General features: G+C 39.0%; 1 protein-coding gene and 1 long non-coding RNA gene across 4 annotated transcripts in view; one reads left to right on the forward strand and one right to left on the reverse strand.

Annotated features, from left to right (window-relative positions):
* The window catches only part of LOC310644751, a 76582-nt gene extending 73971 nt beyond the window's left edge, over positions 1 to 2611 (reverse strand). Inside the window, exon 1 of the long non-coding RNA XR_014493374.1 lies at positions 2450 to 2611. This is a non-coding gene — a long non-coding RNA (uncharacterized lncRNA). The remainder of the gene's footprint in view (positions 1 to 2449) is intronic.
* B3GNT2 (UDP-GlcNAc:betaGal beta-1,3-N-acetylglucosaminyltransferase 2) lies at positions 1992 to 20383 on the forward strand. Of its 3 annotated transcripts, XM_083369857.1 has the most exons (3): positions 1992 to 3011; positions 10892 to 11015; positions 17402 to 20383. In XM_083369857.1, the coding sequence occupies exon 3, from the start codon at positions 17411 to 17413 to the stop codon at positions 18602 to 18604; it is 1194 nt and encodes a 397-aa protein (XP_083225983.1). In that variant the 5' UTR covers positions 1992 to 3011; positions 10892 to 11015; positions 17402 to 17410; the 3' UTR covers positions 18605 to 20383. The 3 variants fall into 3 exon arrangements, with proteins under 3 accessions (XP_083225983.1, XP_083225982.1, XP_083225984.1); XM_083369856.1 differs by lacking the exon at positions 10892 to 11015; XM_083369858.1 differs by lacking the exons at positions 1992 to 3011; positions 10892 to 11015 and adding an exon at positions 16249 to 16281.
* Positions 20384 to 24182: the final 3799 nt, after the last annotated feature.

Below are 24182 nucleotides of genomic sequence, written 5' to 3' on the forward strand. Positions count from 1 at the left end.
TCCTCAGCCCTACCCTGCAAGGGGTCATCACTCGGTCCCTGATTAAACAGGGAGCGGGTCACTCTAAACAGGGCGGCTGGGCAGTTATCTGCGGACGCAATGAGAGCGGAAAAGTAGATATTCTGTCGCCACTAGGTAAGATTTAAGATAAGTTCTTAGCTGTGTTCAATCAGATTTGGATCCACTGGACCTCCAACAGCTCTCTAGGCGTCTTTTCTGGCACTTCATCTCCCGGAGCTCCTCAGTAAACCAGGGGACCACCCAGGGTCTGCGCCGGGTTAGAGGCCGCAAAGGCACAACTCGATCCAAGGCCCCAGCAGCCGCCCTCTCCCAGACTTCTACTAGGGCCTCGGCAGAGTCGTGGGCAAGGGAAGCAGGAAATGTCCGAAGCTCCGTCTGGAACCTTTCAGGGTCCATCAGGCGCCTGGGGCAGAACCACCTGGTCGGTTCCGCCACCCAGCAGCAGGGGGTGGCGTACTGAAAGTCTAGCCGGAGAAGAAAATGATCAGACCATGACAGGGGTTGGATGATTAAATCCCCCCTACCCAGATCATTAATTCACTGCCCAGAGATAAAAACCAGGTTAAGTGTGTGCCCTCCATTATGGGTCGGGTCCTGAATTATTTGAGTCAGGTTCATGGCCGTCATGGAAGCCATGAACTCCCGGGCCAACTCAGACGCCTCACCCACGGAAGGCAGATTGAAATCCCCCAGAACTATAAGCCTGGGGAACTCAATCGCCAACCCGGACAAGACGTCGAGAAGCTTGGGCAGGACCGATGACACGCAGCTGGGAGACAGGTATGTAATCAATAGGCCCAACTGAACTCCAGTACTTGCCTAAAGATACACAACCACATTCTTATAATCACCTGAAAGTGGTATTTTTAAATATAGTGCTACTGAATGAGCAGGCTGTGACTATAAATGAATGAGATTATATATTGAATAAGATTCATTATATTAATTATATCACTTTCTGTAGTGCAGCAATGTGTTTTTGTGGCCCTTTAAAATGTTCTTTTATTTCAAAGTTGAGAAATATACTACCGTATATATAAATCCTTTAAAAAAGAAAATTGCAACCACTAGAAATAATTGATCTGTCATCTCAACCTTAGACTTTGTAATAAGCTCTCATTTCATATTTTCACTTTCTTTCTCTGTCAACCCCCACACCCGCAAACACATGTGCGCAAGAGGTATCTAATTTGCCCTGCCAGAGGATTACTGCTATTTTCCCTATTATATATAATGAAGAAACTTCCAAAATGTGCTGCCAGTCACATTTCTGGACCTTATACTAGTCTCTCTTTAATTCTTTGTCAGTAAATCTAAAATTTAACACACAAATAGTCTGTTGCAGAAGCGACTGCCTGTGAAGGCTCCTAGATTGGGGCTGAAAGGCGAAAGCAGAAGCAGTATGCTCCATCTTTTATTTGGGGTAGACCAGGTTGCCCTGATAGACCGGCCTCACCGGGGAAAACATGTAACTGGCTAGTTTGTAGTTCAGGGTAAGTGTACAAGTGGATTAATTCGAAGAGCCAAGCTGAGTGCAATCTACCATCTAGAAACTTGCCTGATTTGGTCGCTGCAAGGTTACTTAGCGGATGCCTTCTGGAGCTCGGACTTGGTGGAAGGAGAAACGAATGTCAGCAGATGCTGAATTCTAATGAGAAGCTACTCCAGCAAAAGCCCAGGAGGAGATGCTGTTTTGACGCACTAATTGCTTGTGTGTGTAATTACAACGGATGTAGGTGGGAAAAAGAAATCGAGGTATTAATTCGCTGTCATGGCACTGAAGGGGAGGAAAAAAAGAAGAAGCGGAGACGCTCAATGTTATCTGCCAGCTCCGCCGCGGGATTTCTGTAGCTAATGACTCTCGCCGGGCGATTTCGTGTGTAGGGACTGTAGTTAAACATTCAGACTCAAGCGGCTCCAATTACTCCAACTCCTCCCCTGCCCGCCCCCGGCACCTGATGAGGATGCGCAAGCACACCGAAAGGCGCTGCGAAGTTTTACTACCCCGGGGAAGCAAGCGCTTCGCGTCGCGTCAGAAAAAGCAAGCCTTTCTCCTCCGCGAACCGAGCCTTCCAGCGGCGGCGAACGGGCGGAACTTACAGCCCTGTCCCGCTCACCCCTTTTCTTCCCCCCTCGGTCTCCTACCGCACCGAGGCCTTTTTTTTTTTTTTAGCCGTCGGGAGGCCGCCCAGGAGGTGTGGCTTGGCGCCTGTCTCCGGCGGTCGTTTTTTTTTTTTTTGGTAGCCGAAGCTGAGCGACGGGGACTGATTTTGTGCTCCTCCGGCCTGATCCAACGGGAGCTGCGGAGGGCGAAACTCGAGTGGAAGGCTCCGGCGAGCGTGCGGTCCCAAAGGACGGCGAGCAACAAGTGTCTCCGGCCCTTTCCCGCTGGGCCGTATGCGACGTTAAGGGTCCGGGGGGTCCCCACCTCCTCCGGCTGCCTGGAAACACGTGGCCCGGCCCCTCGGAGGCGGACGGCTTGCGGAGGAGCCGGAGGGTCTGGTTCAGCTGGCCTCGTCCGCTAACTCGAGGAAAAAGAAACCAGGAGGAGATGCGCTGAGCTGGGAGAACGAGCGAAGCGACCGCAGCGGCTGACTCACGGAAGCGTGGAGGAGGAGGAGGAGGGGAGAGGAAAGAAAAAAAAAAAGGAGACGGAAGCGGTCCTGACGTTTCTTCTTTTCCTCGCTTCCCGCAACCGAAGCGCTGCTTTCTCGCCCGCGAGTGCTGCTGGCTTTGCCTGGGGCGCAGCTTCTAGCCAGAGGGGGAAAAAAAAAACCGCGCGCTTGTACCTCGGGGGGAGCCACTTCGGACGGTGGGAGGGGCGAGGGGCGAGAGCTGCCGAAACAACGGGTAATGGGGGGAAACCCGGCACATCCTGGCTCTGCTGGCAAGGCCGTCGTCGTCTCCTAAGAGCGATGGTGGCGGCTTCACCAAGGACGACAGCAAGAGTACCAGCTCAGGTCGCAGGGACCCGGCCGTTGTCTGCCAAGGTAACAGCGAACGTCTCTCCGGTTTCGGTTGTGTGCATGCGTGCGTGCGAGTTCGCTTGGCCTTGGGAGAAAGGAGCGATTGAGTGGCCGGGCGTGTTGGATGTGGGGGGGGGGGGGAGAGAGAAAAGGCGGCTGTGCTTTTCAAAGGAGGTCACATTCAAGTGGATCGTGGTTAGGGTTGCCAGGATTTGGGGTTTTCCTGTCTTCGCGCGGAGGCGCTCGCCCGCACGCCCCAACAATCCTGTTTGGGCGGTTGAATGTTTTTTCCTCCGCCACTCCCCGAGCACGAAAGGAGACTGAATCGGACGTGGAAAATCCTGTCCCAAGAATCTGTCTGGCTCGTTGCGTACGGCGTCGAAATCTGAAAAGATCAATAGGGGTACTTGCTCCCCTTTGGGTTTCTCGACTGCCGAGACCAGCAGTGTGTGTGTTTTTTTTTTTTTTTACTTTTAAGAGGGGTCGGTGGCACGTCCCTTGCCTTGTTCTACCGGCTTCTTTTTTTTTTTTCTTCCCCATTTCAGACCTTTTATTCTTGTTTTCATTTCTCGTTTGCAAGCTCGTGTCTGGTTGGATTTGATTGATCAGATGATATTCTTCCATGTTCTCTGGAATGTAGAATTTATATACGAAGTAAAGAGAGAGAATTTGACAGTTTGGGTAAAATCTGGGTAATTTCGTCAAAGAACCAAGTTGACGTAGGATTGTTAAAAGTACTGTGCAAAGACGTGGAAAAAGCTTTTGGCTTTCAGTTTATTTTCTACCTTTCATTGGTGCAGGATATAGAGGCTGCTCTGATTTTTCTGAGTTTCTTTGAGGTATAAGTCCAATTGATATTTGGTAACTTACTCTTTAAATATGGAGGAAGTAAGGGATTTCATTATATGTGTAAAGAAATTGAACTAATTGGAAGAAATAACTGGCCTCTTCAGTTTGTTTTCTTAAGATTTAAATGTTTTCTCTTACTGGTGTCAGCAAAGATTACAGATTGTTTGGATGCTCTTAAAATAAGCTAGAAAGTGTCAATGATCACTAGATGATATTTTATTCGCTGTCACCTAGTGGTCACCTGGATGTTTGCAGCCCAAATCATTCTGTTTCCAAGCATATTGTCCTTTAAAAGCTACACTTTCTCTCTGTGTGTGTCTCCTTGGATTTAGCTAATTAATTGCAGAATGTTTTGTAGTTCTGAAGACCAATGAACCTTCAAATTTACATATTATTGAGTTTTAGTCTAACATTTTCACATAATGATTTAGCTGTAATGAGTACTCGCAAGACCATATCAGTTCTGTAAAAATTCACATGTTCTCTTTCAAGGATAATTTTGCACATAAAAAACATTATACATTGGTAACTATATCTAGTCCACAACCCCCAGATCATTCTTACTCCAAATACTGAAGCCTACTTAACATTCTCTTTAACTGACCTCCACATAATCATTAGACTACATAGCTACAGATTATTAACTCAAGGATTCAGCAGTATAATACAGAGTCTACTCTGCAAGAATACATTGTCGAGGACAATTTACCAGATAAAAAAATTCCTTTGACAAAGATTGCAAAGAAAATATGTGCTGAAGTAAACATGATCATGCATTTTTACTCCCTCTAAAAAGCTTCCAAAGTAGCTAACACAATCTAAAATAACCATGATCCAAGAAAATGGAACATAGAAAAGAGGGAGCTATTAGCTCTGGCTTCAGAGCTTAGTTAAAAATTCTTATGAGTGGAATGAAAGCTCTTTGGGGTGCCTTGATGGGACATTTAATCATAACTTGGGTGAGGTAGACTCTAAACTGAAATTTTTATGTTGATAAAATAACGCTAGCTTTGGGAATATTTTCCATATTTAGGAAATGCATGAGGTTACCTGAACATAAAGGTTTTTTGCCTGTAAATAAAATTTTGCACTAAATAGATTGTTTTACAATAGTTAAAAGGTGGGGAAAATGACAGTGCAAGTAGAAAGATAGGTGTTTTATAAAAACTGCTTGGTGTGCCAGTACACCATGAAATAATAGGTCTTCCTTTTTTCTTAACTATCACATGCTGGGAAAATGGTCAGATGTCACAATGAATGCAGGAAGAAATCAATTGGTTGATTATGATCTGGGGAAGCAAAGAAAAGGTGAAGATTGAAACAGATACTGATATGAAAGGTATAGCAGGCTAGACCCGATACAAACTAGTGAGCTTTAGAATACAGATACTGTTTTCCATAGTGAATTTAACCTTGGTAACTATATACTTCTAAAAAAGAAAGAAAGAAATGAGTATGGTAAAATGAGTGAATGATAGATACTATAATGTTCCAAATCTGAATGATAGTCCAAATGTCTATACAGCTAGCTTGAAATATTTGCATATTTGATTGCAAGAAAGAGGTGCTAAGGTGTTAATGGGAGTTAAAGGTAGATTATCATTTTTTGGAAATGTTTAGAAAGCTTTCATTTTTAAAAAACAAATCTTGACAAAATTGGTACATATTGGTTCCAATATAACAGTTGAAGTCATACATTTTTAATGGCATGGACTAAAATTAGATGTGTGTGACTATATTTACCTTAACTTTGCTGGATACAACTACCATACAGGTAGTTCTCAACTTACAATTGGTCATTTAATGACAGCTTCAGGGAGAAAATTTTACAACTGCTAGAGCATTTCTGGCATAAAATGCCCCCCCCCCCCCCATGACCATATTTCAGCAGTTTAGTAACTGGCTCCTGTTTACATCTGATTGCAGTGTCCTGACTGTGATTTGTGACATTTTGTGGAGAATGGTTTCAGACTGATGACTGTCATAAAATTGGATCTGGTCACATGGGTGCCTCGATTTACAGTCACCAAGAAATTTCAGCTGGTGGAATCCAGAAGAGGATCCTTTTCTGCCATGGCTCCAGCCCTTTGAACATCTTATTAAAGATCCATCCCCTCTTTTTAGCCTTTAGGAAAGCCTTAAAACTTTGTTATGCTGGCTTAGAGTCCTGAAGGAGAAGCTCAGTTGGCTGGAGGTGGTTGGTGCAGCAATAGAAGATACCATCATCTCTCTGCTCCCAACTTAGGGTTTTTAATTAGTTTGATTTTTTTTAAAATTGTAACCTTTTTATTTGTAGAATTGTTCTTGTATTTGCATATTTTTATCATTTTTAAGCTGCTCAGAGTCACCTCAATTTATTAGGCAGTTTAATAAATGAATGAAAATAAAACTTATAACAAAAATCCCAATCCCAGTTGTGGCTGTTAAGTCGAGGTCTACCTGTAGTTCAAAATATTTGAATTTGTAGCCTGTATTTGGGAGAACAGAAAGCTAAACATAATTTCTTTCTCTACCTGGTTTTCTTAATATGTAAGAAAAGGCACTATGCAAAATCATATAAGTAATTTCTGAAGAGAAATGTTATTATGGAAGCCTAGGAACAATGTCAATCCAGTGTGTATACTACTTGCTATAAAAATAAGGCAAAAGCCATGCTTACTATAATTAGGGAGTTAAAAATAGATCTGTTGATAAAATAATGCTGTTATAACAAACAAGCTAAATGTGTTAAGATACACTTCTCATAACTGTACCTTAAGCATTATAACTATAAAATTATTGAAAAGGGTTGATTAGAAAGATTAGGAGGCTCAAGTAATTCTACTATCAAGAAGCACTATAGCAATTGAGCCTCTTCAATTTGTAACAAAGGAAGATAAGGGAAATACATGGTAGAAGGGGTGACAAGGAGACTGATGACATTTTTCCCCTCTGTCACAGTGTTAGAATCCATTTTATTCCACTGAAGCTGGATATAGGAAGATTCTATCTAGATCACTGGAAGAAAATGCCTTTTCACACAATGCCTAGTTAGAAGTTGTAGTTAGCAAGCTAACAATTTGGACTGATTTAAAGGGGGATTGGACAGATTCACAGAAGATCAGGCTATTAGTGACTACTGATATTGACCACTGTAATCTGGTCAATATGGTCACATGCATACTCATACCTCAGAAATAACGATGGAATTTCTTTAAAAGGTTTTTCTCTCTGAAATGATTGTCAGTTGCTGAACATTGTTGTTCATGTAATACTACAGTGATGAAAAGGATGTTAAATTAGCAGACAATATATTTTTGCAGGTATACTTTCTGTCCAATATTTTCAGGAAATCCATAATTAAAATGCAAGCTTCATTTGTTAATTTGCCATAGTGAGAGAATTGCACAGCTTGTATTTAATGTTTCCACTTGTTGGGGGGAGGGGCCTAGTCAGTTCGTTTGACAGCAAGCAGTGGGTGCTCCAACTGTTTTGAAGGGAAGGAATTGCTCACTCATAAAATAACTGTCACAGTAAGTGTGTACAACCTCAAAAGACAAATTGCTCAAAAAGCAAACTGCTCCCTGTCACCTTTCCTTGCACCCCAAGTGACTTGTTATCACTGTGCTGATTGGGGGCAGGGGACTAGTGGCCAAAGCTCTGTGGTTCAGCCTCAGATTTGTCTCCCCAGTCAGAACACCTATTTGGAGTCTAGAACATTCTTGGAAACAAAGATGATTGTGGAGATTGCTGTCTTCCTTTTTTGTATGCTTAATTTGTTCTTTTAAAAGTAGAGTGTGAAAGATCTCTTCAAGCATCTCACACTTTCTGCCTGCCTGTGCAGCTTTACCACCTATAGGCTCTGTGGAAGGGGAGACTTTATGGCCCTTAGGACCTGCCGTAGGGAAAAAGACAAGTTTCTGGCCTGAGGAGAGTTTTGTGGGGACTCTGATGACAGGAAAAAAGGCAGTTGAGGCGACTGTAAAGAGGGGGAAATAGAGAAAATCCTGCTTGCTGCCCTCATTTGACAGGGTTTTTTTCAACACTGCCAGAGGCTGAGGCCTATCCAAGTATCTCAGGATTGGGAAATCACAAACAGGTCTGAGAGACATTTTGTACGTTTGAAACAAACCCCAAGAATGTTGCCTTAGTGGAATGCAGTGTAAATGCTGAAGCTATTTTAAAAGTTGTGTGGAGTGGCGGAGAAGTTGTTGGACTAGAAGCCGAGAGACCCTGTTTTGGCTTCCCTTTCAGGATCTGATGCTCACTGGGTGATATTTAGCCAGTTGAAACCCCCCCCTCAATTACCTTTCAGGGTGGGGGGAATAAACAGAAGAAGGAACACTGTGTACACTGCCTCAGCTTCTGAAAGAAGCTGGATGTGAATCAAATAAACAACAATTGGAGAGCCTGTTTATGTTTTGCTAGATCCTCATTTCTCCTAGAGCACAGCTTGGAGTTGAACCCTAATTCTTCCCCAAAGATTTTCTGATAAAACTCTGATTTCTTATAATAAGCAAGAATGTCTAAGGTTTTCTCATGCCTCAAGACCACATCAGACCATCCTGTGTTATTGGCAGTATCTATAGAGTGGAGTCAGCCCAGCTAATGAAAACTGTTTGGCTCTGAGTTGGATCAAGTAAGACATATTTTATCTAGTCATATTCTGGCATGTTATTTTTAATGAAAAAAGACATGATTTGAAATCACCAGTTTTAAATATAACCAGTGTGTTAAGAAAATATTTCAATCCTACAATACAAACTGACTTTATATTCTTGAAGTAACAGAATAATAGAGTTGGAAGGTACCTTCAAGGTCTTCTATTCTAACCCCTTGCTCAAACAGGAGACCCTGTCCCATTTGTCCAATCTCTTCTTAAAAAGGTCCAGTGTTGGAGCACCCACAATTTTGAAGGCAAGTCGTTCCACTGATTGATTGTTCTGTTTGAAAATTTCTCCTTAGTTCTAGAATGCATCTCTCTTTGGTTAGTTTCCATTCATTGCTTCTTGTCCTGCCTTCAAGCTATTGGATAATAGCTTGACTCCCTCTTTGTGGCAGCCCCTTAGATATTGGAACACTGTTATTGTGTCACCCCTAGTCCTTCCATTTATTAAACTACACATACCCAATTCCTGTAATCATTCTTCATATGTTTCAGCCTCCAGTCCCCTAATCATCTTTGTTGCTCTTCTCTGCACTTTCTAGAGTCTCAACAATTTTTTTTTTATATTGTGGCGATCAAAACAGAATGCAATATTCTAAGTGTGGTCTTACCAGGGATACTAACATTTCACATGATCTTGATTCTAAATTTAAGATAGAATCTGGATTTTCTTTGGAACCAAAATAGCAGTAAGGAACAATTTTCAGCCTCAGGACTACTGACTCCTCTAGGAAACATCTACAGAATTTCATTTCCCTCCATTTTCTATCTTATTTCCCTGTTAGATTGAAAGGAGGTGGAGCTTAGCTTCACACATTGAACAATTGGCTAGTATATTTCCCTCCAATTTAGAAGCCATTTAATGATTACAGAACAAGAAGAATCTATATAAATGGAACTTTAAATTTTAGTAAGGCTAATTTGTGAGTAATAAGTAAGTAATTAGTGAATTTAGATACTGTATGGAACCTTTGAAATCGCATCACTGAAGTTCAGCATCATGTTACAAATAAATGAAGATGTCTTTTCATGCCAATTGTTAGAGGGGAACAAAAATGGTGTAAAGTGAAAGATAAGCTTAACAAATGAAAAAAGGAAGTTAAATAAAAAATGCCAAGCCTCCTTTTGTATGCCACTGCCTTGAAAGTAGTTCTGGGCCTTCTATTGTCAAAATAAATCATTTAGCATGTTTTCAAAGAGCACAGGACCACACCCAAATTTTTTGAGAGCCCAAAACCTCAAAAACCACAGCCCCAAACCATTATTTACGAAGCACAATGACTGGATTAGCAGAAAGCCAAAGCCAAACGGAAACATTCTCATTTAGCTTGTTGAACAAGCTATTTACTCATTTACCATGACTTTAAAGTGAGACTGTTATTACTTGTGAATTGCATATTGTAAAAAGCACACTGCTGCTAAACTTACAGTACTACTGTTGTTAATAATAGATTATGAACTGTTGAAGTGTTTGAATGCAGTAACATGGTTGAATAATGAAACATTGCTTTATAGTATATTCAGGTATGGAAAAAGTAGAATGAAAACCTCTTGAGAAGCAATTAGTTCTTAATGGAGCATCCCAATATGATAATTGGGCTGGTTGGATTTATTTATTTATTTCAAAGAGAAATGAAATTTGATGAAATGATTTCATCATCAATTTTAGGCAGACACGAGTAAAATGTTAGTGCACTTAATGAATGATTCTACAGTCAAGAATTGATTCATGTAAACATATTAAGCTAGGCTTCATTCAAGGCTAGACAGCATATGACCAACTCTTGGGGGGGCACTTTTTTCAGTGCTATTGTAACTTCGAACAGTCACTAAGTGAACTGTTGTAAGTCGAGGACTACCTGTACTTCATCACTTTTTTTTTTTACTTTTTTTTTGGTCATCAAGTTTTTGACACCTTGCTAGGGGACTGGTGGTACTCGGATGTTGCCATATCCTAAAAGTGGTACAATGGATGAAAAGGTTGAAAAGCCCTGTGCTAGACAAATGACAAAAGGAGCTTTTGAGATCTTCAACTGTTCCTTTAAGCAGCTAAAAGCCAAGTTGGATAACTGAGCAATGTGCAATATAATCAAAGAATATTTGAATTAACATGCTGTTTTTTTTACTTGGGCAGAAGATTAAAACAAATTCAGAAAGGACAGCCAAACAGTTATCCAGTCCAAATAACGGTCCCGTATCTCTTGAAAACTTTTAATAGTATTAGAAAAATAAAAGTCACTATACTATTTTTATGTGGACATAGAATCAGAACTAGTTTACTTGATGCCTTCAACCTGGAAGTTCCTCACTTTAGGAAATCTTTAAGTTTTCAGTTCAAATATTGAATTTAATATTTTGATTTTCTATTAAAGATATATTTTATAAATATTAACCTGATATTTAATCACAGCATGCAAATGGACCAAGGCAATGAAAATTCATTTTTCTGACTCCTGGAAATCTTATTGAGCAACTCAGTTTGAATTCTGAAGTTTATGGATCCTGCATTTACATTCAAATAAAGTTTCCCAACCGTAAGTCCCACTGAATTCACCTTTTGAATACGAATGTTATCCCACAGTATCATATTTAATATATTTCTGCATCCTGGAATTTCAAGATGCATAATCAGCAATAAACTAATAGATTATGCTTGCATGGCAAGCCAGTGGCTCTTGAAATAGAATCATAGAGATGGAAGGGACCTTGGAGATCTTCTAATCCAAGCCCCTACTCAAGGCACTAGTCCTTATGCTATCTTGGACAAATGGTTCTCCAATCTTTTCTTGAAAACCTCCAGTCATGGAGCACCCACATTTCTGGGAGGCAAACTGTTCCATTGATAAATTGTTCTCACTGTCAGGAAATTCCTCCTTACTTCCAAGATGGATCTCCCTCTGATGAGCTTTCTCACATTGCTTCTTGTCCTGGCCTTGGAGAATAAGTTGACCCCCTTTTTCCTGTGACAACCCTTCAGGTACTAGAAGATGGCTATCATAAATAAAATAATTTGAGATGAGGTAATTATCGGGCACTAGGTGAAGGCAGAGCTTCTCATACTAAATTGTGTACATACATAATTTTTGAGTTAAGATCAAGAAACAAAAATAATTATAGCTATCTTGTGATGGGGAAAATTCTTTGAATATTATTGTACCTTAACATTTATATGGATAGTGAAAAGAATCCTGCAAGGAAAGTATGTAAGATCCCACAAATATAAATAAGTTTCCAGTATATCTCACCCTCAATAGGGATGCCCAATAATTTTTTATCCTCTCTTTCTTCCTCCAAATGTTCAGTGCAAACAAAGCATCATAGCCATAAAATGTGGAAGTGAGGTATACATTTATAGAGGCATGCACAGAATATTCTTGTAAAATTTAATTTGTTACCAAAAAATGTTAAAAAGTTTGAACTTTGAGGAATGAGAAGCAGCAGGAAAAATCTGCCACTACTTTCTTCTTGGAATGCAAATGCTTTCATCTTATTAAAATCATCCTGAGGTTTAACAAGAAAGTAAAAGCAGCACAAATCCTTTTTTGCTGTCTTTCCCCACTGCTGAGAGAATAGCATTTCCTCTTCCTTTTCAAAAATGCCTTTCCTGTGCCAAAGGATTTAGCATTTGCTGAACCAGCAGAAATGACTGAAGAGATTTGAGCTGAAACTTGTGGGTACTGATTAAAGTGGATAACTTGGTTGATACTCTTAAGTAGCTGATTTGTTACGTAATTATGTTATAATCGGTAAGATGTATTGCTTATAAACTAACCCTTCTAGTTTAAAATGTTCTAAAAGTTATGATGCAGTTTTGAAGAATGTGTTACGAATGTGGGGGGTTTTTTAGAGCAAAAATTTAATTTCTACTAAAAATAATTATGGAATAGCATTGATTTGTTGTTCAGTTACTAAGTCGTGTATGACTCTTTTTGACCCCATGGACCACATCATGCCAGCCCCTGCCCTGCACTCTCTTGTGGAATTTTATGTATCTAACCATCTTATCCTCTGCTGTTCCCTTCTCCTTTTGCCTTTAATCTTTCCTATCAATAGGTCTTTTCCAGTGAGTTCTGTCTTCTCATTATGTGGCCAAAGTATTTGAGCTTCAGTTTCAGTATCTGTTCCTTGCAAAGAACTGTCAGGGTTTATTTCCTTTAGGGTTGACTTGATTTGATCTCCTTTTCAGTTCAAGGTAGTCTCAAGAGTCTTCTCCAACATCACAATTCAAAAGCATCAATTCTTCAGTGCTCAGCCTTTCTTATAGACTAACTGTTGCAGCCATACATTACTACTGGGAAAACAATAGCTTTGACTATATGGACATCTTTGTTAGCGAAGTGATGACTCTGCTTTTAATATGCTGTCTAGATTTGCCATAGCAATCTTTTCTCCCAAGGAGCAAGCAACTTTTAATTTCATGGCTGCAGTCACTGTCTACAGTGAACTTGGAGCCCAAGAAAATAAAATCTGTCACTTCTTCCATTTCTTCCCTTCTATTTTCTAGGAAATGATGGAGTCAGATGACATGATCTTAGATTTTTTTAAATGTTGAATTTCAAGCCAACTTTTGCTCTCTTCTCTTTCACCCTCATCAAGAGACATTTTAGTTCCTCTTCACTGTATGCCATTACAATTAGAATGGCATTGAAGCAACTGTTAATTAAAGCCAGTGACAGTTTGTTCCCACATTTTTAGATGAAGAAAAGAGAAAATTGTATTCATACATTGTTCCTTCTTCCTATAGTTGAAGGTGCCTTAGCTTTCAGAATTACAGATAATGAAAGTATAGATTATAGAAGATGAAAGCTACCTTTCTATTGTGATAATGCTTGGCAAATACTGTTGAGGTTAAATCCATCGTAAGCTGTGGAAACTCAATGGCTGATAAGGCACTGGATGTATACCATGGTGACATTCACTGGAACCAGAATTGTGGCAAGCTGAAGTTTAGATTGGATGTGGATGACACCACCTCTTCTTGTAATCGGTGTTAGGGGGAATAATGCTGGTGTTTATCAGACTCTGTAATGGGCTGGATAGAGTAAACTGAAATTGACACTTAGGATCAGCCAGTTATCAAACAGTGTTAGAGAATTCCTACTAACTTTCTAAATTCACATTTAATTTCATGTACATAAGAAAGTGTGGTAAAAATAAATATGCTATATTAAAAGGTTTATTTTGTATTTTACAAATTTACTTTTGAGAGCAAGAGATCTGCTCCTTCACTAAAGCCTCCATTTTCATTTCTAGATTGAGAATTGGTTTTGTGAAGAGCTTTTTAACCTGTTACACAATTAAATATCTGTCTTTGTATCAGAGAAAGATTAAAGGTTCCCCCGCACATGCGTGCGAGTCGTTTCCAACTTAGGGGCCGGTGCTCATCTCCGTTTCAAAGCCGAAGAGCCAGCGCTTGTCCGAGGACGTCTCCGTGGTCATGTGGCCGGCATGACTAGACGCCAAAGGCGCATGGAACGCTTCCTACCGTAGTGGTCCTTATTTTTCTACTTGCATTTTTACGTGCTTTCGAACTGCTAGGTTGGCAGAAGCACCTTTACTATTGACCTTTCTATGTTATGTTGAATTTGAGTTTCTTTTAAACGGTCTTAGCTAGAAGGCAGATTATAAATATTTTTTTAAAAAAAGATAACTGACAATTAGCATAATTCAAGAGATATTGCTAACATATAAATAAGGACTTGCAAAACATAGAGAGCTGCTAGACTTGTTTTTCAAAATCTCTTCCATGTTTCCTTTGGTTCAATTTTCTTCTATTTTCACAAAAGTAGTTGGATGTTACATAAAATTCTACAAATAATCACATGCTAATGTTTTAGCTATGCTGCTAGTTGAATTGTTTTCAGCTTTGGAATGTGGATAATATCCTAATTCCTTTTTGAATTGGTAGAATTTTAAGGATTAAGGAAGGATTGCATTTTAAACCTCAAATGAATAGCGTTGTAGAAGTATAAAATAAATAAACTACTACATCACGTGAATGAATTAGGTTTTATCTGATGTCTGAACCATTTTGATAGCCTCCAGAGCCTCCCCTTTTCTCACTGCTAAATTCAACTGCACACCGTGTCTTAAAGTTTATAGCTTTTAAAATACATTAAATTATTCTTTGGGGAAGGCCTTTCTGGATATTTCTGAGGCTTGCATACCTACCCACAGTTTTGATGATACTATCCTGTTCATTGTGGCTTTCAGTGGGGTGGGGGCTGGCGAAAGCGAGTGAAGCCTTTCAGCATTGAAACATGGTCCATTTTTATTGTTTACCAATTCTGTACAATTAATTTTATGTAAACTGATTCTTGCTCCATAACCAATTCCAGGATTTTTGAGCATTTAGTAAGCATTTAGTAAGTGAGGGGAAAAATTATTTGATCCCTGCTGATTTTGTACGTTTTTCCACTGACAAAGAAATGATCAATTTTAATGGCAGGTTTATTTTAACAGTGAGAAATAGAATAACAAAAAAAAATCCAGAAAACCGCATTTCAAGAAAGTTATAAATTGATTTGCATTTTAATGAATGAAATAAGTATTTGATCCCCTATCAAATCAGCAAGATTTCTGGCTCCAAGCTGTCTTTTATACAGGTAATGAGCTGAGATTAGGAGCAGACTCTTAAAGGGAGTGCTTTTAATTTCAGTTTGTTACTGTGTTTCCCAAAAATAAGACTCAGCCCTTTTTTTGCCTCCAAAAGAGGCACCAGGTCTTATTTTCGGGGGATGTCTTTTATACTCACCACCGGCACCAACAGCCCTTCCCAGCTGGCCCGCTTCTTCCGCAGCCGAAGGAGCAGCTTCATTCTGCAGCTGCATTCCGGCTTGCATTTTACAGTCAGGCCTTTTCGGAAGGCCTCTGCAGCTGAGTACCAAGCCATGGATTCAATCCATAGCTCGGTTCCTGGCTGGAGTGGCCTTTCAGAAAGGTCTGTGACTGAGAAATGCAGGCCTGGTTGCAGAAGACACCGCAGAAGAAATGGGCCAGCAAGGAGAGGCCTGGCTGCAAGGTAAGTGGGTGCAGGATGCATGGGGCAGCTCTGCCCCCCCACCTCACCCCAAAACTAGGGTTTATTTTGGGGGTAGGGCTTATATTAGGCCCACCCCAAAAAATCAAGCTAGGGCTTCTTTTTGGGGAAGGTCTTACTTTCAGGAAAACACAGTACCTGTGTAAAAGAAACCTGTCCACAGAAGCAAGCAATCAATCAGATTCCAAACTCTCCACCGTGGCCAAGACCAAAGAGCTGTCCAAGGAGGTCAGGGACATGATTGTAGACCTACACAAGGCTGGAATGGGCTATAAGACTATCGCCAAGCAGCTTGGTGAGAAGATGACAACAGTTGGTGTAATTATTTACAAATGGAAGAAACACAATATAACTCAGTCTCCCTCGGTCTGAGGCTCCATGCAGGATCTCACCTAGTGGAGTTGCAATGATCATGAGAACAGTGAGGAATCAGCCCAGAACTACACAGGAGGATCTTGTCAATAATCTCAAAGCAGCTGAGACCATAGTCACCAAGAAAACAATTGGTAACACACTACACCGTGAAGGACTGAAATCCGGTAGCACCCACAAGGTCCCCCTGCTGAAGAAAGCACATGTACAGGCCCTTCTGAAGTTTGCCAATGAACATCTGAATGATTCAGAAGAGAACTGGGTGAAAGTGTTTTGGTCAGCTGAGACCAAAATCAAGCTCTTTGGCATCAACTCAACTTACCATGTTTGGAGGAGGAGGAATGCTGCCTATGACCCCAAGAACACCATCCCCACCATCAAACATGGAGGTGAGAACATTATACTTTGGGGGTGTTTTTCTGCTAAGGGGACAAAAACAATTTCACCACCCCCAAGGGATGATGGATGGGGCCATGTACCATCCCTCAGCCAGGGCATTGAAAATGGGTTGTGGATGGGTATTCCAGCATGGCAATGACCTAAAACACACGGCCAAGGCAACAAAGGAATGGCTCAAGATGAAGCACATTAAGGTCCTGGAGTGGCCTAACCAATCTCCAGACCTTAATCCCATAGAAAATCTATGGAAGGAACTGAAGGATCAAGCTGCCAAACGTCAGCCTCAAAACCTTAATGACTTGGAGAGGATCTGCAAAGAGGAGCGGAACAAAATCCCTCCTGGAGATGTGTGCAAACCTGGTGGCCAACTGCAAGAAACGTCTGATCTCTGTGATTGCCACCAAGTACTAAGTCATGTTTTGCGAAGGGGTCAAATATTTCACTCATTAAAATGCAAATCAATTTATAACTTTTTTGAAATGCATTTTTTGGGATATTTTTGTTGTTATTCTGTCTCTCACTGTTACAATAAACCTACCATTAAAATTATAGACTGATCATTTCTTGTCAGTCGGCAAACATACTAAATCAGCAAGGGATCAAATAATTTCCCCCCTCACTGTATTAGTTAGAGAAAAACAATGGGTCAAATAAATTTTAAAATTGCTTAAAACTGTTTAGTAGCCAGCTTTTCTCTTCTTCAGCCCTGAGTATGTTTCTTGCAGTGAGGGCTCTTAAATGATATCAATTCCTGTTCATAGACTTCCACTGACTTTTTTGTACTTGTGGACTACAGGTAGTCCTTGTTTAGTGACCACAATTGGGACTAGCAACTTCATCATTAAGTGAAACAGTTGCTTTGTGAAACCACCACTGTGCTTACTTCAGCACAGCTTACAGTTTTCTTTGCTTTTCAGACAGTTACTTTTTCATCGTTGTTATAACTGCAAATGGTTGCTAAATGAGGTAGTTGCTAAATGAGGACTACCTGTATTGGATATTCTGTTGAAGGTGAGATCTTGTTTTGCTAAGCTTTTAATTCTACCATATTACCATTTATGCAAATCTTGTTATATTAATAAATATTTTTCTGATTTAACTGTTTTCCAGATATGAGACATGATTGTTGGACGCAGAAGATTAAAATTGCTGGGAATTCTGATGATGGTAAATTTCTTTATATATGTCATTGTGGAAGTCTCAAAAAATAGTGGCCAAGACAAAAATTCAAAACGACAAGTTATACTCCCAAGGAGCAGATTTTGGAGAAAGTATACTCCTCATAAAGCATATTGGAATAAACAGCAGCAGAAGTTGGAACACTTATATAATCCTATTTTTGCATTGCTTTTCAATATGACTGTGGAAGAAAGGTTATCTTTCAATAACAGCTTTTTGAACTCTTGCGATCCTGATCCATTTGTATCCTCAGATCTTAAAGATTTTGAAAAATTACCAGATAGGTTTAAAGACTTTTTTCATTATTTAAGATGTAGAAATTATTCATTATTAATAGATCAGCCACACAAGTGCAAACATAAACCTTTTTTGCTTCTGGCTATTAAATCACTCATACCGCATTTTGATAGAAGGCAAGCAATCCGGGAATCCTGGGGAAAGGAAATTAAATTAGGAGACATAACTGTTGTAAGGGTTTTCTTATTAGGTCAAATTCCTCCTGAAGATAACTATCCCAATCTGTCAGATATGTTGAATTTTGAGAGCAAAACCCACCAAGACATACTTCTGTGGAACTACAGAGATACTTTCTTCAATTTGACTCTGAAGGAGGTACTATTTCTAAAATGGGTCAGTAACACTTGCCCAGATGCTCAGTTTGTTTTCAAGGGAGATGATGATGTTTTTGTGAATACCCATCAGATCCTGGATTACTTGAAGAGTTTAACTAAAGAAAAAGCCAAAGACTTGTTCATAGGTGATGTTATCCGTGATGCTGGACCTCATCGTGATACAAATGTGAAATACTATATCCCACACAGTATTTATGAAGGCTCGTATCCTCCATACGCAGGAGGTGGTGGATTTCTTTATTCTGGTGATCTGGCATTAAGATTAGCTAACATATCTGAGCAAGTCCTCCTTTATCCTATTGATGATGTGTACGTTGGCATGTGCCTTGAGAGACTTGGGCTTTCTCCAGAAAAGCACAAAGGCTTCAAAACATTTGACATTGAAGAGAAACAGAGGGACAATATTTGCTCCTATACAAACCTAATGTTAGTCCACAACCGGAATCCTCAAGAAATGATTAAAATCTGGACGAACTTGCAAGATCCACATTTAAGTTGCTAAGTATGTATGTGTCCAAAAATTATTTCTAAATTTCAGTTTAAATTTTTTTGGCTAAATGGTAAGCATATTGTCTTCATTTGGTAGCTTATTTTGTAAACCAAAATTAGCTAGTAAACAGATTGTCTAGTACTTCTAAAAGTGAGATTACAACTGCAAGAGTGCACATCAGAAGATATGGCATGAAAATATTCTTGTTGTACTACTGTCCTAAAATTTTGAAAAATTAAAGCTTTCCAAAGTTGTGATTAGTATAATTTTTAAGACTGATTAGTCAAATTATATTCAATAAATTGCTGTTATTCTGATACTGTAATTTAATTATGGTGATAGATTCCATCATCTTTTCTGAGATGAGAAATTGTAGAGATTTTGCTGTTAACTCAGACTCTTATTTTCCCAAGTTTCATAATAACTTAAATAATATCCTAATTAAAGGGGGTTTTGCAGGTTTGTTTCCACCTTCAACTTCTTTATCACTTCACTAAATAATATTTTAGTTAATGATGGTAGAAACATCTCTAATATGGGACTGTGTATGTAAAAGATCAAATTTTACGTCAGTGGGAATCTCATGAAAATGCTGATGATTGAGATACCAGTTTTTAAAAAGTCCTTAAGGTTATTGAGTCTATATTGGAAGGAATATATTCTAAAAATCTCAAATCGCTATATTGCTATATCTTCATATGTGTAATATCTGACCATTCAAACAGCATTTGCTGTCTCTGTATATGTAGAAGTGCCTGTATTTATTGTTTAAATGGAAGACCAAAATATTTTCTTAAAAATATTTAAGAAACATTTGTAAAGTGCTATCAGTCATATTTAAATAAAATAGAGTATGCTATTTTAAATGTGTTGAAATGCAAAATGTTAAATAAAATTGTTTTTGAATTTGGAAAAAAAAATGATTTGTGTACATTGCGGTATGTATGTAATATGCCCAGACAGTTTTAAATACTTGGCAACTGCTTGGCAACTGCTCATGACTAACAGAGCAGTTAAAGAAACGAAACTTTCGCATATCAGAGTTCTGTCATGGCTTGCTCTGTTGCATGAAGAAAAAAAATGACAAGCCTAACTAATTGTTATACCTTTATCATATTCCATGTCTGTTGTCGGGAAAAATGGGAGGAGGGAGCACTGTGCATGCCCCTTGACTTCCTGAATGAAAAACAGAATGGAAATCAAATTAATATAGCTTGCAGGAGCAAACTGGATTTAAAAGATAGCACTGAATGATACTTCACACTGGTAATTTTCTTCTATTGGTACAAAAGTGCTGCCAAAAATGTTTCTGTTGTTCTAGTTCAGGCCAAAACAGTGTTCTCCAAATACTGGCTACAGTGATTACAGACATAAAATAACTATACGGCATCTGTTACTCTAATGTTGTGAATTAAAATAGTAGTAAACACATTTCACATTTAGGTACAGATTTTAGGATGAAACATCAAAAAAACTGGAACTTCTGTATGTTGTCTGTCTTTACCAAAGTATTTGTAGAACAAAATTAATTGCTCTTATTGTATCCTAATTTATTCTTTGTGTTAATTAACCAAAAATGAAATATCCTTAAATAGCAACCCTATATTCGTTTAAAGGCTGCTGTCCATTGAACTTGAATATGTCTCAGTGAACTTACATCTGCATAATAAGCAAAATAAGATTGCACTCCAAATATATTTTAATTTATGAAAGTAGCTACAGCATCTTGCTTTTGTCCGGCTTCTTGTGTCAGCTGATCAAATCTATAGAAGTAACATTTTGGTAACTAATAAAATATTTGGAATTTGGAAACTGGTATGATGCTTTAAATCTTTTCTAAAATGCTTATGATTTGATGCTGCTTTTTATTTTATGATTTCTTATTCTATCACAACACAAAATAGTGAGTACACAATTGAGCTGAGCAATGAATAGATTAGTCAATATTTGGCACAGGACATTTTTGGAGTTGTATGTGCTATAGAATTAGCTTTTACGGAAGAAACCACATGTTGCGCACTGCAGATTTTGTAGATCTAGTTTGAAATTTTCAAAGATAACTGACCAAAGTCCTATATGGTAACCTTGCCTATAGAGATTGATTTTATTAAAATATTAATTGAAGTTATCTAAGTTATAATTAAAATTATAAATGATTGTAGTTACTGATATGCATTAATTAAATAGAGTGTAATGGAGTTATATTGTATGCTACTCTGAGTTTCTTAAGTATAGAATGTTGATAAAGAACTTACTGGTAGGTGACAACACTCAGAAGCATTTTAATTTGTTGTCTAAAGCAATTATTAGAATTGGTTTCTATATGGTTTCTATTTGGGAACATTTTGAGCTATGTTCTACTTTAAAAAAAGAAACCATAAGAAATGTTAAATATAATTTTGAAAGGCACAATATTTATATTTATTATGCCAAGATCCTACTTGTTCCACAGTGCATTCTCCCAAGTGAATGTATAGTAGAGGACACTTGTCTCGCTCACAGATGCAGTACATGCTTTATACATTATTATTTAGAATAGCTCTTTTTTATATAAACAGAGCAGTTGTCCCTACTTCCCAAGGTTGAGTGTAATGGACCTACCATTGGTAATAGCACTGTATATTTTTACCTGACTATATGGCATCTGGGCTGAATATTTTATATACAACTGCAAGAAAACATTGGCAAAGATAGACACAGTAGGGGATCAATTTGACCAAATGTGATATTTTCCTCTATCCTGGAGTTTCAGATATCAGTATTATTGTAGGCAGTAAGCAGCACAGGGTTGAAAATCGTGGAACTCCATTGACGTATCCAATGACCCTTGACAAATATTTTTGTACAGAAGTGTTTGCTGTTCTCTTTCAACTATGCTAAGCTAGAAAGATAACTACGCTTGCGTGCAGCAGCCAGGATAGTACTTAAGATTACGTCTAGAGCAGCAGTCTCCGGCTGGGTGGGGGAGGGAAAGCGATGGTTCCCTGTTAGTGGCAGGCATGCGCATGAGCGCACACAGCTCCATTTGTGTAAGCAGCAGGCCAGTGGAGCTGCGCATGTGTGCTCACCCGCCACTTGCACAGCCCAGTTCTGAATGGGCTATGGCCAGGTAATGGCTCGGGGTTGGGGACCCCGGGTCTAGAGAGCTGCAAATACTAATAATGAGAAGTTGCGTTGGTTGTTGATAAGCAGAACTGTCTGAATCTTAATAACTGAACTCCAATGAGACCCCTAAACTTTGTGACATGGTCTGCTATCTTGAATAGCTGGCAGATTAACAAACATGATCAGTAATTTCAACTTACAAGTACTGCATCTGTCTTTTGCGAATTTTTCAGATTTCTGAGTCTCAGAACATTAATTTGGGAAGACTGAAAAATAAGCATTGCAAAATAAAATCAATGGAATTTAGTTTTCCTTAAACACTTGTTGCTCTAGATCATGCGTGTCAAACCCGTGACGTCACGTGACGTATCGCAACTTTTTCCCCATTGCCGGCAGTGGGGTGGGCACGGTTTCAGTATGATGCATCTGGCCTGTAGGCCGGCAGTTTGACAAGCCTGCTCTAGATTGTTTTCAAGTGGCACGCTTCAAATTGAATTGGGAATTGGATCCTTTAGATTTAATTACAAAAGATAAAATACTTGGGGGGGGATCTATCTCATGCAATACACTAGCTAGCTCACAACAATCCATAAAAACATAGTTAAAATCAAATGTGCCCGTCTCCCTACAGTGCAATCCTGTTCATGATCACATAGTTTTCTATTATATTAACCACAAAGTCAAATAAGATTTGTCTGAAGCTTTAGAGCATTCTGCTGGGCTTGAAGTAGAGTCAAGCTTCTGGCACAACAAAAATAAGTGCATTATCATACCATAATGGAATAAATGGCATTGAGTCAACATGCTGGGGCAGCCGAGTCCTGTTTTTTGCCTAGTGTGAACCACAACGTCGTACCATATCTTGCTTTTGATTTAGCGTAATGAATAGATATAGCTTAGTACAACGTGCAAACTAAGCCACTGTGAGTTATCCAACAACTATAGTTTAAAATATTTTAAAAAGTGATGTGAGAATGCAGTCCCTATGATCATTTCTACCAGTTTCTGGTTTACTTTAACCAGTGGTTTTTTTGTAAAAGAAAAAGGTGCCGGAACTCACACGTGTCATACAACCCGCTTTGCCTACCCTTCAAGGTTCCATCCAAAAAAGGTGCCGGAACTCCGTTCTGAGCGTTCTATGAGAAAAAAAGCCCTGACTTTAACCATGCTAAAACCATAATTTCTCATGGGAAACTGCTTGGACAAAAACATCTTCCTCAAAGCCAGGCATGGAATTAGAGCAGCACTACAAGTAGGCCAAAGCAATGAAAATGAGAGAGATCCACGTATTTTTTTTTTTTTTGTCTCCAGATATTTCTGCAGCTGTGTTTATTTTTTCTACATAATGTGATCAAATAGCATTAGTGTTATGTAATTGTGTAGTGTAGTACTCTGAGTGAAGACTTCAGGCTGCTTGTCTTGGAAGATCCATAATTAGCTTCCCCAAACATGTTACTGTTCACTCTGCTATTTCTGTCTGCTTGTACTTGCCAGTATGATTCATGTACAGACTACTGCAAACACTTCACTTTCAGAAGCAGACAACAGAGGCTTACATGAATAGCAGAAACTGATGGGGGGGGAAGAAAAAGGCTTTTTAACTAATGCACCTTAGAACTGCATTGGCATAGTAGGCTTGGATAAAATATTTCTTTCTCCTCTCATCTTTGTTTTGAGCAAGGATTTTGTTTTGGTTGCTTAGATAGAAGTTAGAAACGTACCTCATCTGAAAGGTTCCCCTGAGATCAATTAGACAATGATCATATCTAGCACTTGCCTTAAGTGCTTTGTGTTGTTCTTAAATGTGCCTATATATAAGACAAATGAATAAATATTTAAGGTTTAGCTCCGATTTATATTTTAACAGTATGTAATGTTAACAATAATGGCATTCTCACAGGATAAGGGCACACCCAACCTACCCTGAATGCCTTAATTTTTTATTGCAGATTCTAAAAAGAAATATAATTAAAGGTTAAGTAATTAAATACAGAAAATGTCAGAAAGTTCTATATTAGTTTGGAAAGGGAAAATGGCAGAAAGATAAGTCTGAAAAAATGTTAATAGTAAATATGTAATTGAGAAAGGCAAAAGAAGTTGTATGTCCTATTTTTCATTGTTGAGGAATCTTGATTCCCGCCTAAAGGAACCAGGTAGGATGGGATGGAAATGGGAAGGTTTTTACCCTGCTGTCATGACTAAATTTAGGAGGCAATGCTCATCTTTGTTTCTTGAGCCAAAGAGCCAGGAATATTTGGAGACATTTCCGCAGTCATGTAGCTAGCAGGACATCATGCTGCTGCACAGAGCATAGGCAAAACATGGTATGCTGTTGCCTTCCTGCATGCTTATATTTCGGGTGGGGACCAAACTGCTAAAAATTGTTATTCCAGTTCTGAGCTTAAAAAGGAAAGACACAGAACTGCATGTTCTTTTTTTTATTGAAAAGTTTTACAATACATTTTATCTTTAACAATCCCTCCCC

The sequence above is a fragment of the Vipera ursinii genome (genome assembly GCF_947247035.1).
Source record: "Vipera ursinii genome assembly, chromosome: 1".
Taxonomy (NCBI): domain Eukaryota; kingdom Metazoa; phylum Chordata; class Lepidosauria; order Squamata; family Viperidae; genus Vipera; species Vipera ursinii.

Coding starts and splice junctions, on each gene's coding strand:
- B3GNT2 (XM_083369857.1), top strand. CDS start 17,411: ATGATTGTTGGACGCAGAAGATTAAAATTGCTGGGAATTCTGATGATG.